General features: G+C 37.6%; 1 protein-coding gene across 5 annotated transcripts in view; it reads right to left on the reverse strand.

Annotated features, from left to right (window-relative positions):
* The window catches only part of CAST (calpastatin), a 124,958-nt gene that overhangs the window by 36,722 nt on the left and 73,630 nt on the right, over nucleotides 1–14,606 (reverse strand). For all 5 annotated transcript variants that reach the window (XM_027838478.1, XM_027838480.1, XM_027838479.1 and 2 more), the window contains 8 exons: nucleotides 10,142–10,210; nucleotides 8,128–8,226; nucleotides 6,236–6,316; nucleotides 5,978–6,016; nucleotides 4,929–5,018; nucleotides 4,701–4,793; nucleotides 1,765–1,875; nucleotides 770–853 (listed from right to left, as the gene is read on the reverse strand). In XM_027838478.1, coding sequence (XP_027694279.1) covers nucleotides 770–853; nucleotides 1,765–1,875; nucleotides 4,701–4,793; nucleotides 4,929–5,018; nucleotides 5,978–6,016; nucleotides 6,236–6,316; nucleotides 8,128–8,226; nucleotides 10,142–10,210 — 666 coding nt within the window. The remainder of the gene's footprint in view (nucleotides 1–769; nucleotides 854–1,764; nucleotides 1,876–4,700; nucleotides 4,794–4,928; nucleotides 5,019–5,977; nucleotides 6,017–6,235; nucleotides 6,317–8,127; nucleotides 8,227–10,141; nucleotides 10,211–14,606) is intronic.

A 14,606-nucleotide genomic window follows, 5' to 3' on the forward strand; every position in this document is an offset into this window, starting at 1 on the left:
GACATGAGGAAAAAAAAATCGAGGCCGTTTGGTTTTACTGGTTTTATAAAACCAATATCGATTTCAATTATTCTACTACAAAATGGGTGTGCCAAATTCACACAAAACATAAGCAAATTCTCTCTCTCTCTTTTTTTTTGGCAAGGCAATCAGGGTTAAGTGACTTGCCCAAGGTCACACAGCTAGTAAATGTCAACTATCTGAGGCCGGATTTGAACTGAGGTCCTCCTGACTCCAGGGCCAGTGTTCTATCTACTGTACCACCTAGCTGCCCCAACATAAGCAAATTCTTTAGCAAGCATAAGTGTTTATTTTCCAAATAATGTCTATTTGTATTATTTCAAAAGGAAATTTTTAAATTAACTATAGAAATTTGCCTTTTCCCGTAGGCCAAGGATAGTGATTCCATCTTCTACCATAGGGCTGTGTAGTGACTCAGTGAATCTGATCTTTCAAGGAATGAAAAGGAGCAGTTCACAAATTTAGTACAGTGCTTAATGCCCAGAATATTATCAGGCTGGCAGGGCTGATGACATGTTACCTTGAAGAGCAGTTGTTAATATTCCCTGAAAGCCAATCATTTGACCAACTAACTATTATTTCCACAAAATTACAGATATGGATAGAAAGAAATATGAACAGACCTGTGAAAGTGACATAAAATGGGGTTAATCTAATCTGACTATCTTGCCTGTGAGACAAGATGTTCAGTAGTACACACATACTGGGGACATGAATCTACTTGTGTAATGGTACCCTAGGACATTACCGTTGCTGGTTTTAACTGGTAGTCGACTGGGAGGGTATCCTCACGCTCGCCACACTTCTTTAGTCTTTCTTCTCTGGATTTTGCCTGATGAACAAGTAGAAAACAAGCAGCAGGGCTACTTTAATATCGCTCATTTAGCCAATTCAGTAAAACAAAATCCTAAATAAATGAGGCACTCAACACATATCAGCTGAATGAAATGACATACACTCCATGACTATTTCTGTATTAATACATAAAAGGAGAAAGAAAAATTCCTCCAGAATGGTAGCAGCTTTCATAAAACTGGACTCTAGTTCAGAATATCCAGCACCCTGATGAGGTGAGTGGCTGAGTTGCACCTAAATTATTTTTCAGAGAATTCCTATTGTTAGGTCTTAAAAAGAAATTAGCATTTAAGGATAACATTTCTAGAGGATTTTACCATCTCCTGCATCCATCCCTTTCCCTCCACTAATGCAGCCATCACCCTCTTTCAGTTCCTTATCTCCTCTCACTCAGACTCAATGGCCTCCTAACTGATCTCCTTGCCTCGGGTGGCTTCTCCACATTCTCCACACAACTGCCAACGTAAATTGAAAGTGCTTTGCAGTTATGACCCACAACACCTGACTAATACTGTTGCTAAGGCTGCAAAACAGTCAACATCTCTCTCCACAGTTAAAATGCCAGACTCCCCCATCTTCTCCCATCTATCACCTTCTATTTAGCTCTTCATTGCGATGTTATTCAGTCATTTGCTTGGGGTCCACTCGAAATTTCTCTGAACCAAAATCATGCTTGTTTTCAAATTTAAGGACTAGATTTATAAATCTTTCTCAGTCACTGATTACATAACAACAAATTTCTAATTGTCTTTTCATGGAACTCTCCCAATTAGGAAATGAAGGAAAACATTACTAGCTCACTTTTAACCTCAGTCAAAAGAAAAGCTAAAACAAGACTTCAGAGAAGCAAAACAATGCAAGATTGTCCAATGGTGACATGTACAATACCTCATCAACTTCTTTGTAGGAACTTGTATCTATCTCAGGCTCAGCTTCTGGTGTGTCAAGTGTTTCACAAAGATCATCTAGGGCTTGTTTGGAGGCTGTCTCTGAGTACAACTATTTTGAGAACAAGAGGAAAAAAGTCTTTAATTTATAAGCAAATGTTTACAAATCATAGTAGCATAATAGAAAAGACACTAGGCTAGCAATCAGAGGAACTTATTTGTTCTCTGCCATTTACTACATCTGTGACCTCAGTTCAGTCTGTCACCTGTCGGAGCCTCAGTTTCTTCATCTGGATATAAAATGAGGGGGTTGGATGAGGTGATCTCCAAGGACCTCCAGTTCTAAATTTATGACCCTACTTTCTGTGAAATGCACCTTAAAGTAATGTTTTGTGGGATAGAGGGCATCTTCACCGGATAGAAGGGCACTTCACCGGACACTAAGCCAAACGATGGATGGAAAAAAAAGTTTGGTGGACTGACTGTAATTGCCAAACGTGAGTCAGCAGTGTGATATGGCAGAAAAAAAGATAATTCAATATTGGGTTGCATTAAGAAGGACATAGCTTCCAAGAACTAGATGCTGATCGTCTCATAATCTACCTTGGTCAGACCACATTTGGGGTACTGTGTTCATTTCTGGGGGCCATAGTTTAAGAAGGACATGAATAAACCAGAGCTTATCCAGAGGAATGCAACTAAGATGGTGAAGGGCCTGGAGTCCATGCCAAATGAGACTGGGTTGAAGAAATGGGGCCTGGAAAAAGAGGGACTTACATGTTTTCAACTATCTTAAGGGGTGTCATGCCCCTGATGGCAGAAGAAGAAGCTTTGGAGGGAAATAACTAAAAGTTGACTTGAGGCTGGATGTCAAGAAAAACTTCCTATCTCAAACTAGAATGGGGTGATTCATGAGGCAATGGGTTCCTTCTCCTTGGAAGTCTCCAAGCAGAGAGGCAGGATGATTATTTCTGGAGTAGGTTATAGTGAAAATATTCCATTTTGAGTGAGTTGGACTAAATAGTCAGTGAGGTCTCTCCCAGCTTTAAAATTCTGTGATTCTGAAATGTGTGGAAAAACATGAATAGGACACTAGAGATACTTTTTGTAATTGATCTGTGGTAACAATTGATGACAATATTTCCTTTTTCCTTAGGAAATATGAAACCATTTTTCATTGCTTATTATTTCCAATACATTAAATTGTTTTTTCAACCTACAAATTCTAAGTTATCACTGCTAACTAGCTCTCCTGCTATGCCTTTACAACACCTAAGTATCGTTTCTCTGGGCCACAGTTTTAACGTCTTCTGAAAAATGTCTTCACCTGCCAGTTTCCCCAGTTACACAGAAGGATTTAGAAAGGCCAACTCATTTTTTCTTGGCAGCCTCATCCCAGTTGTTGCTGGAACACTGCCTAGCAGGGGTGTGGTGCCCTTCATTGTCACACTAGCCATTCAGATAAAAACAAACTTTCCTTTATAGGGAAGTGATGGGAGGTTGGATAAGAACTTTGAGGAACAACTCCATGATGTCATGCTGCCTGCTGCCATGTGGGACATGTATGGTGGGCTCTCCAGGCACAAAGCAGATTGTAAGAGAAGGAAGTGAATATTCTTGTTGTTTTTAAGAGGGGAAGAAGTACTTAACAGGGCTGCAATGTTCACTTGAATCAAGCTGATTGAGGATTATGATGAGGAAAAGGGTGCTGCTTGACTGACTGCTGATCTCTAAGGCTCCTCCCAGCTCTTAACATGGTTGGATTTTCCTACCTCCTGTTTCACAACAGTGAGGGGTTCATAGGAGAATGTGTGAGCTCTCTCTCAAAACACCATAAATGTGACTCAATGAACAGAAATTTATTAAATGTCCATTATGTGCCAGGATCTCTGGTAAGCACTGGGGATAGAAAGACAAAAAGCTTAAAATAGCTTCTTTCCTAAAAGAGCTTATTGGAGGAGATAACAGGTGTGTGTGTGTGTGTGTGTGCGTGTGTATACACATACATATATACACACACAAAATAGATATAAATAAGGATATACAAAATATATACAAAGTAGGTGCAAGATGATTTGGGGGAAGGCAAGTATATATCAATATCGTACATTAATACAAAATGCAGGGCAGAAAGAAATTGTTCAACAGTCTTATTTTTAACTGAAAGGTGACCAAAAAGATACAAGTTGACATAAGCCCTTCTTATGTATGTGCAAAGCCTATCTGTGTATATAGGATTTTAGATCTGGAAGAAACTTTAGAGATTACCCAAATCCAATTTCATTTTACATATAGGGAAACTCAGGTACAGAGGAGCTAAGTGACTTTCCCAATTTTTGAGAATAATTTGTGTAGTATGGCTATTAATTATTATTTAAATTTTGATGGAATTATGAATCCATCTAGTTTGGGTTAATTTTTTATTTTCCGAAATTGGATTCTTAGAGATTTTTATTTCACATTCTGCTAATTTGGGTACTTTATCGTTTTGCAGATAATTCTTCATCTCTTTTCAGCTCTCATTTCTGAAAATTCTCTTTATTTTTCTCTATATATTATAATTTTACCTGGTTCCTTTTGTTAATTTTAACAATTTGATTTTCTTCCCTCTTATTTTTTAATCAAATTAGCTAAAGATCTAATTTTGTAGTAAATGACATTCTCAAGGACAGAGAACTATTCTACCCAGAAAAGCCTGGATCTGAACCCACATCCTGTAACTCCTTGGGTTCTTTCCACTTTACTGTACTGCTTCTTGCTGGATACAGACAGACATGGCTCCAATCAGTTTTAATTGCCCAGCACACAAGTGGGAAGAGACATGTTATATTTTATAGAACAAAGTTCGTATCTGCCCAATCAAGGGAGGTCACAGAAAAGTTAATGATTATTCTCAGATAGAACTGGGCTAGTTTCCTAAGGAAGAAACATTGATACCTCTTCTATCCTTCGTTTCTTCTCATCTGGAGGAAGAGGACTTTTGACTAGGTCTACCGATTGGGCTTTTAAAACTTCTTCTTCTGAAGCTTTCTGAAAGAGAAAGACCAAAATCCAGACTTCCACGTGAGGAACACTTTGAGCATTAACACTGTTGGCCAGAACTACCAAGCATTTTTTAAAAAGTCATAAATAGTATTTCTAGCCAAATACTATGGAGAATAATACCTCTTTATCTGTTGTCTTGCCCGGAGCTGCAGAACTACAAGTGAAGTCTGATGACAGGGAATCAATAGCTTCATCTTCTCCCATTGGTTTCTAGATGAAAAGGCACTATGAATGGCACGCAGCATGGATGAAGCATTCAAGTTCAATGACAGGTTATTTCACACACAGCAAGGGGCTGCTACTACGATGGATTCATGATGGAATCAATTTGATCCACTGGTGCAAAATGCAACTAACCCATAAGCCTGAGTCCTTCTATAAATCCTCCATATGCATATTCCCTCCCTTGTGTGCTGCAGCCTTCCTCTAGGTCTTCAAATAATCTGTGGATACCAGTGCACATAGGCCAGACTAGGCCATGCAGCTCATTTTAGCAGCTTATATATCTCTTAAGTGTTAGAGATTGACAATGGCCTGAGCCCAGAATTGAAAAAGAAGAGGAGAAAAGACTAGGTCTCATTTGGAAAATTACACTGTGCTCTCAATGAACCTGAGCTGCTTTGCTGTCAAAAAAGGTCATCTTTTCAACACCAGTTTTCTCCCAGTGATCTTATGAGGCTTATATGGAACAATATAATCTCTGAATGATTAAAACTGTAAGTAGCAGGAGGGACGATACAGTATCTCTGCATGAGGGGCGATAAGCAGGCAACCACAGGGCACCAATGATGACTGGCCTTCAAGAAATAATGGAGGTATCAAGCAAAGGCTGGTCCAAAAAGTAAGTGGGCAATACTCATGGCCCATACTAATAGAGCTCTGAATTCTTCCTTTAGATTTCTCATCTTTCTAAAGAAGTTTTTCCTTGCAGACATCTGACTCACAATCATCTCAATGTTTTTAAGCTGTTTTTCTTCCCATGGGAAATATAAAAAAAAATCAATGAACCACATTTTCAGGAGCAGGAGTTTGATTCCTTAGAAGCTTGAGATTTTCTGTTTCTCCCTTCCTTCCTTTATTCCCTTTCTCCTTTCCTTCCTTTCTTTTCCTCTCTCCTTTCCTTCCTTCCTTCCTTTCTTTTATTTTATAAGGTAATCATCTAAACTTACCTCAGTGTCTGGTGGACCTGGGGCTTCCCCTTCATGACTCTGAAAGAAACATTAATTTGGGGATGATGAAAAGGCTATTCCTTGCCAAAATGAGATTGTTAATGCCTTACAAAATACAGTACCTAAGAGGTTTACTGTTGAATGAGGATTTGTTTTACATTTTTTAATCACTCTTTCTAAATTAAAAAAAAAATTTAACAGTGATGTACACTTAACTCCAGAAAATATGAAATACAACTCTATGTTCATCCTACTTACTTCCAATAGCTTTCTGTATTCTGGTGGAATTGTACTTTCCCTTTTGCCCAATTCTTCTATGTAAGTGGAGGAAAGTGATTCCTGAAATATTTACAAAAACACAGATATAATTTAATTAGTTGAAAACACTAAAGGAACCTACTGAAACTGAAGCCCTATATGTTACCAAGACATCAAGTTGCTGTAAGATTATCTACAATTTAGATAGAAACTGAGATTTGAAATAATAATTACATTAAACTTGGAGAAATCATAGTACTTTTGTAACTAGCTAAAAGTTATGAGGATCAAATGAGATATTAATAAAACACTACATTGTCTGGCACATTGTAGGTACTTGTCTGGCACATTGTAGGTACTTAATATATGCTTGTCTTCCCCAACCCCTGTAATATTGATGTCAATAAACATTTATTAAGCACTTACTATGTATTGGGCACTGTACCAAATATTGAGGTTACATCCTAATTCTTTAACAGAATATTCATGTAGTTAAATAATACATATGTATACATATATATACACACACATACATTTATGTATAAGTTTTATAAATGCAAAGACAACAAATTCTATAATATTGTGGTTTAGGAGAATATAAACTCTATGAAATCGGCAACTGTGTGGTTTTTGTCCTAGTATTCTCAGATCCTACCACAGCATTTTATACATAGGTGTTTAAATAAATCTTTGTTGACTTGAATGCCTTAGAAAAATATAGTCAAGTCAATAAGCATTTAATCAGCACCTACTATGTGCCTTATGTTCCTTCCAAAGTTCTAAACTAAAGCTTAGACAGTCTGTCTGGGTACTGGACAAACCTAATTTCATTCATCACACTACGTTCCTATAAATGCTGCCACCTTGTTCTTCCTTAGAATGGAGGATTGACTCAATAAACTCAAACTCTGCTTACTGGTTGAAGTACAATCTTCCATTAAAACTATTTTAAAAATGAGATACGGAAATGTATGATGCTTTTATAGTCCAAATACTGTACTTTGCTGCAAACAAGATATAAAATCGCTACATTCTTCCCCAGCTTAAAAAAACTCCAGTTTTTATTTGCACTTTAATGCTATTTTAACATCATTGCCACAAACATAACAGAGTAAGCTGTACCAAAAACCAATTCAACAAAAAGTTTTTTCATCCTTAGGAAATAAATGAAAAAAAAAAAAAACAACAAAATCAGAGCAAGCACAGAGACTTTTAAAATAATTATTTACTTTGCAATCAACACAACCATGACTATGTTAATGGTCCTTCCCTGCTCCAGTCAGTTCAGTCAGGCTTATGATACCCTAAGACCCAAGGGAAGGAAGCCCAGGGCTGGGTGAAGGAATGGGATTCTGTTTACAGAAGCCACAGGGAGAGTGGTCTCTGAACTAGGGTGCCATCAGGAAGGATATCACAGTTCAATCTGTTCTAGTAAAGGATTATTCCAAACACCTCAGTAAACATTGAAAATACACACAGCAAATGCTGGATAATATTATTTCTACCACTCACCTCATATGCTGTTTTGAGAAAAGTAAGCCTCAGTTTACATTTATGGAATGCTTTAACATAATTTTATATGGACTAGTTCTGTAATTTCATCAGCATAGGGAACCCTTGGTGTGATATCTCCATTTACTGATGCAGTCCAGACACTTGTTTGCAGTTTAGATTTTTAGAGAGCTGCCTTGGAGAGGAGAGGTTAAGTGCACTATCCATGGTCACAAAGCTAGTCTGCGTTAGATTGCATCTGGGCCTAACTCCTTGGCCATCCTTCTATTCACAATGTCGTGCTGACTCTTGATTGCTTTAGTATATCATTACAATAGATTTGTTTCCCATCTGGTGAACCAATTCACTGTGCTACTTTTAACAAATAACAAATACTGTACCGAAACGGGAGGTCCTGTATATTTTGGACTTTCAGGTTTATTTTCTTCAGGTCCTCCTAATGTGTCTATTAAGTCATCTAAAGCATCATCTAAGGAACTCTGAAAAAGAAGAAAATAATTCAATAAATATCACTGGAGAGCAAATGGATGGATGTTTGAATTTTGATCCACAATATAAGGAAACAATTGAACATTGAGTGTTCCTTAGCAATGAACACTTCACAATGGAACCATACACTTAAAGTCTCACTACTGCACACAGTATTCTAGATGAGGTCTAAGGAGGCCAGAGGATAGTGGGACTATCACTTCCCTCTTCCCAGAAGCTCTAGTCTTCTTCATGCAGCCCAAGATCTCTCCAAGAGGAGAGTACTCAGAGGAGGGCACACAGAATGGTGGTGAAGGGCTATGGGTCCATCACATACGAGGATTGACTGAAAAAAATCAGGCGTATATAGCCTGGAGAAGAGAAGACAGAATAGAAGCAGGTTTTCAAGTATCTGAAGGGATGTCATGTGGAAGAGGGATTAGAATAGAACAAGCATTTCCATAACATAGTATCTTTTTTCATTCTACTATGTCATGGAAATGTTTGTTTTATTCCAAAATTTAAAAATAAATAAAAATTAAAAAAAAGAAGTTGTAAAGAGACGAATTTAAGTTTGATATCAGAAAAAACTTCCTAACAGTGAAATCCATCCAAAAGTAGAACGGGCTACCTTGAGAGGCATGAGTTCTCCCTCCTTGGAGGGATGCAAGCAGAGATTGGACAAGTACTTGCTGGATATATGTAGCCCTTCATAGCCCTGAAGGTCCCAACAAATTTTTAAATTCGGTGATTCTGCCATACTGTTACTACTACTCCTCCAATGATGACTGCTACTAGCTGATGCTTATAAAGCACCTTATGTTTGTGAAGCTTTTTACATGCATTATCTCCATCTGATCATAACAACATCCCTGTGAAAGTGGGTATCATCTCACTTTGATAGACAAGAAAACTCAGGCTCAAAGAAACTAAGTGTGGCTTGCCCATGGTCACTCAGCCAGTAAATGTAAGGGGTGGGTTTCAAATTCTCTAGACTCTAAGTCACATTTATCTCATGACTTCAGTAGGCTTGATTCTGAATGTGAAAAAAAAATCAAATATGACCCATGAAAAGTCTTATGAGAGCAGCCTGGGGCACAGAGGGGTTAAGTGACTTACCCAGAATTACAGACTGTGTGTGTTGAGGGGAGAAGGAAATCTTTAAAACTATGTATTTTGAAGCAGGTGCTAATCTGTATTGGTAGAGGGGATTTCTCCAGTGGAGTACCTCAATCAAGTCAAAAACCATTTATTAAGCACCTACTATAAAGCACCAGGTTAAGTGCTGGGGATCCAAAGTAAGACAAAAATCAGACCCTGCTCTCAAGGACCTCACAGTCTAGGGGCAGGGGGAAGAGAGCAGGGTGGGAGGGGGATGGGACATGTTCAGCTTTTTTAGCTTTATGAATGAAATTTTAATTCAACCTTAAGCTATTTGAATGGGACAATATTTACTATATATAAGTATGTAAGCATATCTATACATATAGAAATGTATGTATAGCTCCAATTTATTATATAAGTGTATAGTACACATATTTACTATATATGTATATACTATATTTACTATATATGGATTTACTACATAGCATATATAGTAAATTGGAGCTATACTTATACTTAATAATTTAACAATTCTCTATACAAATGGAACTACAGACCTAATAAAAAATTAAAGTGACTTTCAGATATGTTTAATATTTAAGAAAGAATACCAACACTTTCAGTTCATTAATACATTGGCCTGAAAGTAGTAATTTATTACAAAGATCTTTCCTTTAGTTAAATCCTTAGATGTTCTTAATTATTCCAAAGAAAAAATTTACTACTAGGACCTATAAAACTAAGTAATCACATCAGATTGGGGAAAACAACATGAAAATATGAATAAATGCTTTATGTGAGAATCTACTGTTGTCTTCTTACCTTTTCAGAAGGTTTATTGAACTCAGCTTTTACTGGTGCAGATAGAGGTAGGGATTTATCTTCTTTGTTCTTAAAAAAAAAGAAAAAAAACATGGAAGTATGCAAAAATTAATAAATGTCTATCTGTTCTAAGTGTTTTAAAATGAAACAACCTTACATAGTCATAAAATGGTTCACAATTTTTCATATCACTCAAGTACCTATTATTAGCCAATTTTCTTTTAACCAAGATAAGAAATTGAGGCACACAGAAGTTGACTTGCCCTTAAATTCTGTCATAAACCAAGGCAAGTAAGAATTCACAGCTTTTCCTTACCTTCTTAATTAAGGTTTAATTTTCAGTGAACGACCCTGGCTTTCTTTAGGTTTACGATCTAATCTGCTTAAATTTCGAAATCAATCCTAAGTGGGCTGCCCGTCTATTATGAACATAAATGAATGTGTGGCATTTTCTTCATTTTCATTTGGGGTCAAACTTTATAGTAGAGAATCTCCCTGAGCCATTCTTCTTCCTCCCCCCCCCCCCCCCCCGCCCCAATCTCAGCACCACAAATTTGTATGTTAATTGCCTAATTTAGAACTTCAAGAAGTCCAAGTCAGTCCTCAGAATTTTGGACATGTGTCAATTATCTGCAAATTCCACAACTGCTCTGTATTGTTAAATTTCCATAAACAGAAAATCCATATTTTTACCTCTCATTATATTAAAGGCTTAACTTGCAATGTAGTTCCTCAAAGAATCTAATGAATAAGTTGCCAAGCCATGGCTAAACATTAAATAGAGTTAATCCAAGATCAGGATTCTGGCGTTTTCATTTAGAACATTCTGTCTAGACTTCTTCAGATACTATAATTCATATGATCAAGAATCATCTTGTGTCTCTCTGAGAGTCCTCTCTACAGCAGCCCCAACAAATGATTCAAGTGTCTACTTGGAGATCCTCTGGTTAAGAGGAAGCCATTACTTCTGAAGGCAGTCAATTCCTGGATAGCTCTAATTGTTAGGAAATCTTTCCTCACATAAAGCAAAAACAAAACGAAACAAAACAAAACTCCCCACAACTCTTGGCAGCTTCCACTGATTACTCTTAACTCTTCTCTTTAAGTAGAAAAAGTTTTCCCTTTTCCAAATGAGAACCCCATTAATACTTGAAGACAGCTGTGAGTCCCTCCTCTCTTTAGAATTTTCTTATTCAGGCAGAAGAGCCTCAGTTTCTTCAACTTATTGTTATATAGCATTCTCTCCAGTCTTCTTACAATCCTGCTCGCCTTTTTCTGGACATGAGCCAGCTCACCTCTGTCTTTCTGAATATGTGATGCCTAGAACTGAACATAAGACTGTAGATGTGGCCTGACCAGGGCAGAATATGGCAGAGGTGTTCCCTCTCCCTCATCTAGGATATTGTGTCCCTCAAGGTAGCCTAGGACAACATTGGCTTTTTGGGCTGTTATGTCCTATTGTTGATTCATACTTAGATTTTAGTTGGTCTATTAAGACACCCAAGTCTTTTTTTTATAGAAACTGTGAAAAAGCTACCATTGTCCATTCTGTATTTATAAAATTGATTGTTAAACTTAAGTATAGGATTTCACATTTATCCCTATTAAATTTCATCTTATTTGGTTCAATTCATTGTTCTAAACTGTTTAGACCTTTTTTTTTGCAAAGTTCAAAGACTGTTGAAAATGGAACCAAAAATTTTACATATACTTCTCAGCTTTGCTTTCCAATAAAAAAAAGTGCATTTAAGTGTGTTGCATTTAGGTGATATGAAAGTTCTATAAAGAAAAGTAAATATTCATTTGGTTTTATGGAATGAAATTTTAATTTTGACCTCAAGTTATTTGAATGGGGTAATAATATTTGATAAATCCCTCCCTTGAAGAGATAGTTAAGCATAAACCACCAAAGTGGAGGATAGAGGGAAGAATCTTTAATGAATGTTAATATCTGAAAAACAGATGTGAGACATTCAGGCTCATAGTGACTAATGTTAGCATGTGGTTATTTGCTTCATAATATAGTTTACTAGATGTTGCAGCTACAGAACCCACTACAATAGTTAATCACATCACCAGCCAGAGACCTGCGAGGTGACTTAGTCTGAAGGTTGAGATAAAAATTTTAAAAGATTACACATCTGCAAATGATACATTCCGAGACTGCTGCCGTTTCAACGCAGGAGGATTTCAAAGCACGCTCGATTTCCAGGTCCTCCTTCTTGATCCATGAATCTCTTAGATCAGACACCTCCTCTTTACTGCCGTTGTTGCCATCTTAGTTTAGGACCTGACCATGTTTTGACTGGACTATTACATAAGTTCTAATTGATCTCCTTCCTCTAGCTTCTCTCTCATAGCTGCCAATGTCATCTTCCTAAAGCACCACATGCCCCTCACAAGCTCAAAAACCCTTAATTTGGTGGCTTCTCAAAGGATACCAAATAGAAATGATAAAACTCTTTAGGTCTAGAACTCAAGGCCCTTGGCAATCTGCCTCTACCCTATCTTTCCTAGCCTTATCTCAGTGTTTCTCTTCAGAAACTCTATATTCCAGCCAAACTAGACACTCTCTGTTGCCTTGTTTTGTCCTGCCTTCTTCCATTTCCATACATACATACATGCTATCCTCTAGGCCTGGAATGAACCCACCCCTACTTTTGCCTACTGTTTTATCTTCTTCAAGGCCTATTTTACAAATGTCCAGTGAAAAGGGAGCTGTCTTCTCAAACTTCTCATAGCACTTATTTTGAAATATATCTAAGGGTAACAAATAACTCCCATTTAAGGGCAGCTAGGTGGTGCTGTGAATAGAGCTGTGGGTCTGGAGTCAGGAAGACTCAGTTTCCTGAGTTCAAATCTGGCCTCAGACACTTATTAGCTGTGTGACCCTGGGCAAGTCAATTAACATTCAGTTTGCCTAAGTTTCTTCATCTGTAAAATGATCTGGAGAAGAAAATGGCAAACCACTCCAGTATCTTTGCCAAGAAAACCCTAAATGGGGTCATGAAGAGTTGGGCACGACTGAAAAATGACTGAACAACAACAACATAACCATTTACATCATGCTTTAGTGTTTACAAAATGCTTTCTGACAACGTTGTCACCCAGGCACCATTTGTGTAAGTCTTAACTTCTTTACTATAATTGTATGCTTCTTGTAGACAGGAATGTTGTCCGATTTCACCTATATATTCCTAGTGCCTGCCACAGAAGCTGACAAATAATAGATGCTTAATATATGCATGTTGAATCAAACCTCACCAATAGCCCCTAACTCACTTTCACTGATTTTATCAAATAATATCTGAAATTGACATGTACACATGGTGCTAGCACCAGGCACTATACAGGGTACCCTAAAAGGCTTAGTTAAGTTTTAAGTTTTAATACCTTGGAACTTGAATTTTAGTTTAGCTTTAAGTTACTAAAGTTTAAAACTGAACTCAGACTTTGGGGACCCCCTGTACCAAGCAGATGAATAAGAAAAGTCCCTACTTAAGCAAAAAAAAAAAAAAAAGCTCCTAAGCAAAAAAACTTATCTAATTGTTATTTCTCCTACTTTGTAGAGTTACAACACTTATTTATGTGCTCATATAACCTATCAGCTCATTTTCCTATTTCTTTTGCAACAAGACTTAAAACTCAGCGAGGTGTAGTAGGCATAGATCTGGAGTCAGGAATATTTGCGTTCAAATCCGAACATAGACACTATCTGTGTGAGTCTGGGCAAGTCATTCAATCTCTCTCTGCCTTGGTTTCTTCATCTGTAAAACGGATTTGATGGCCTCTGAGGTTCATCTTATGAGTCTTTCTGATGTCTTTGATTTTAAAGTAGGCTTAGGCCTTGGGGTTAGAGGAAGAAGTGAAAGAGGAAAACTATGTTTGTTTTTGTTGTTCAGTCATGTGTGACTCATCCTGACCCTGTATGTAGTTTTCTTGGCAAAGATACTGGAGTGGTTTGCCATTTTCTTCTCCATCAGATTAAGTAAAACTGAGGTTAAATGACTTGCTCAGGGTCACACAGCTACTAAGTACATGAGGCCACATTTGAACTCACATCCTCCCGACTCCGACGCCAGCCCTCTATCCAATGAGCCATCTAGCTGCCTCAAAGTATATATTTACTAGTTACTACGAACCTGTTTCAATTCTTTATAGATTTGTTCTCTCACATCTGCATCTGCCTCTACAGTAAAGTCATCTTGGCCACTTCTCAGTACTAGGAAAAGTTTGGAGGAAGTACCCCTTGCCCTATTTGTTACTTCTGTACTCCTGGGCAGAAGCTCTTGGAGGTACCAAGTTCCCCAACGAAGTCACCTCGGAGGAGAGCAAAGCTACAGTACCAGCACCTGAGGGCTCAACACACTCAACACAGCAGACAGACCGACTGAAAAATTCTGGCCCTCTGTGCGGACGTAGGTTATTTTTCTCTTTTCCAGGCACACTTTGGAATTTTCTATCC

This window comes from Vombatus ursinus, unplaced genomic scaffold (genome assembly GCF_900497805.2).
Source record: "Vombatus ursinus unplaced genomic scaffold, bare-nosed wombat genome assembly UNPS02014828.1, whole genome shotgun sequence".
In the NCBI taxonomy this organism is placed as follows: domain Eukaryota; kingdom Metazoa; phylum Chordata; class Mammalia; order Diprotodontia; family Vombatidae; genus Vombatus; species Vombatus ursinus.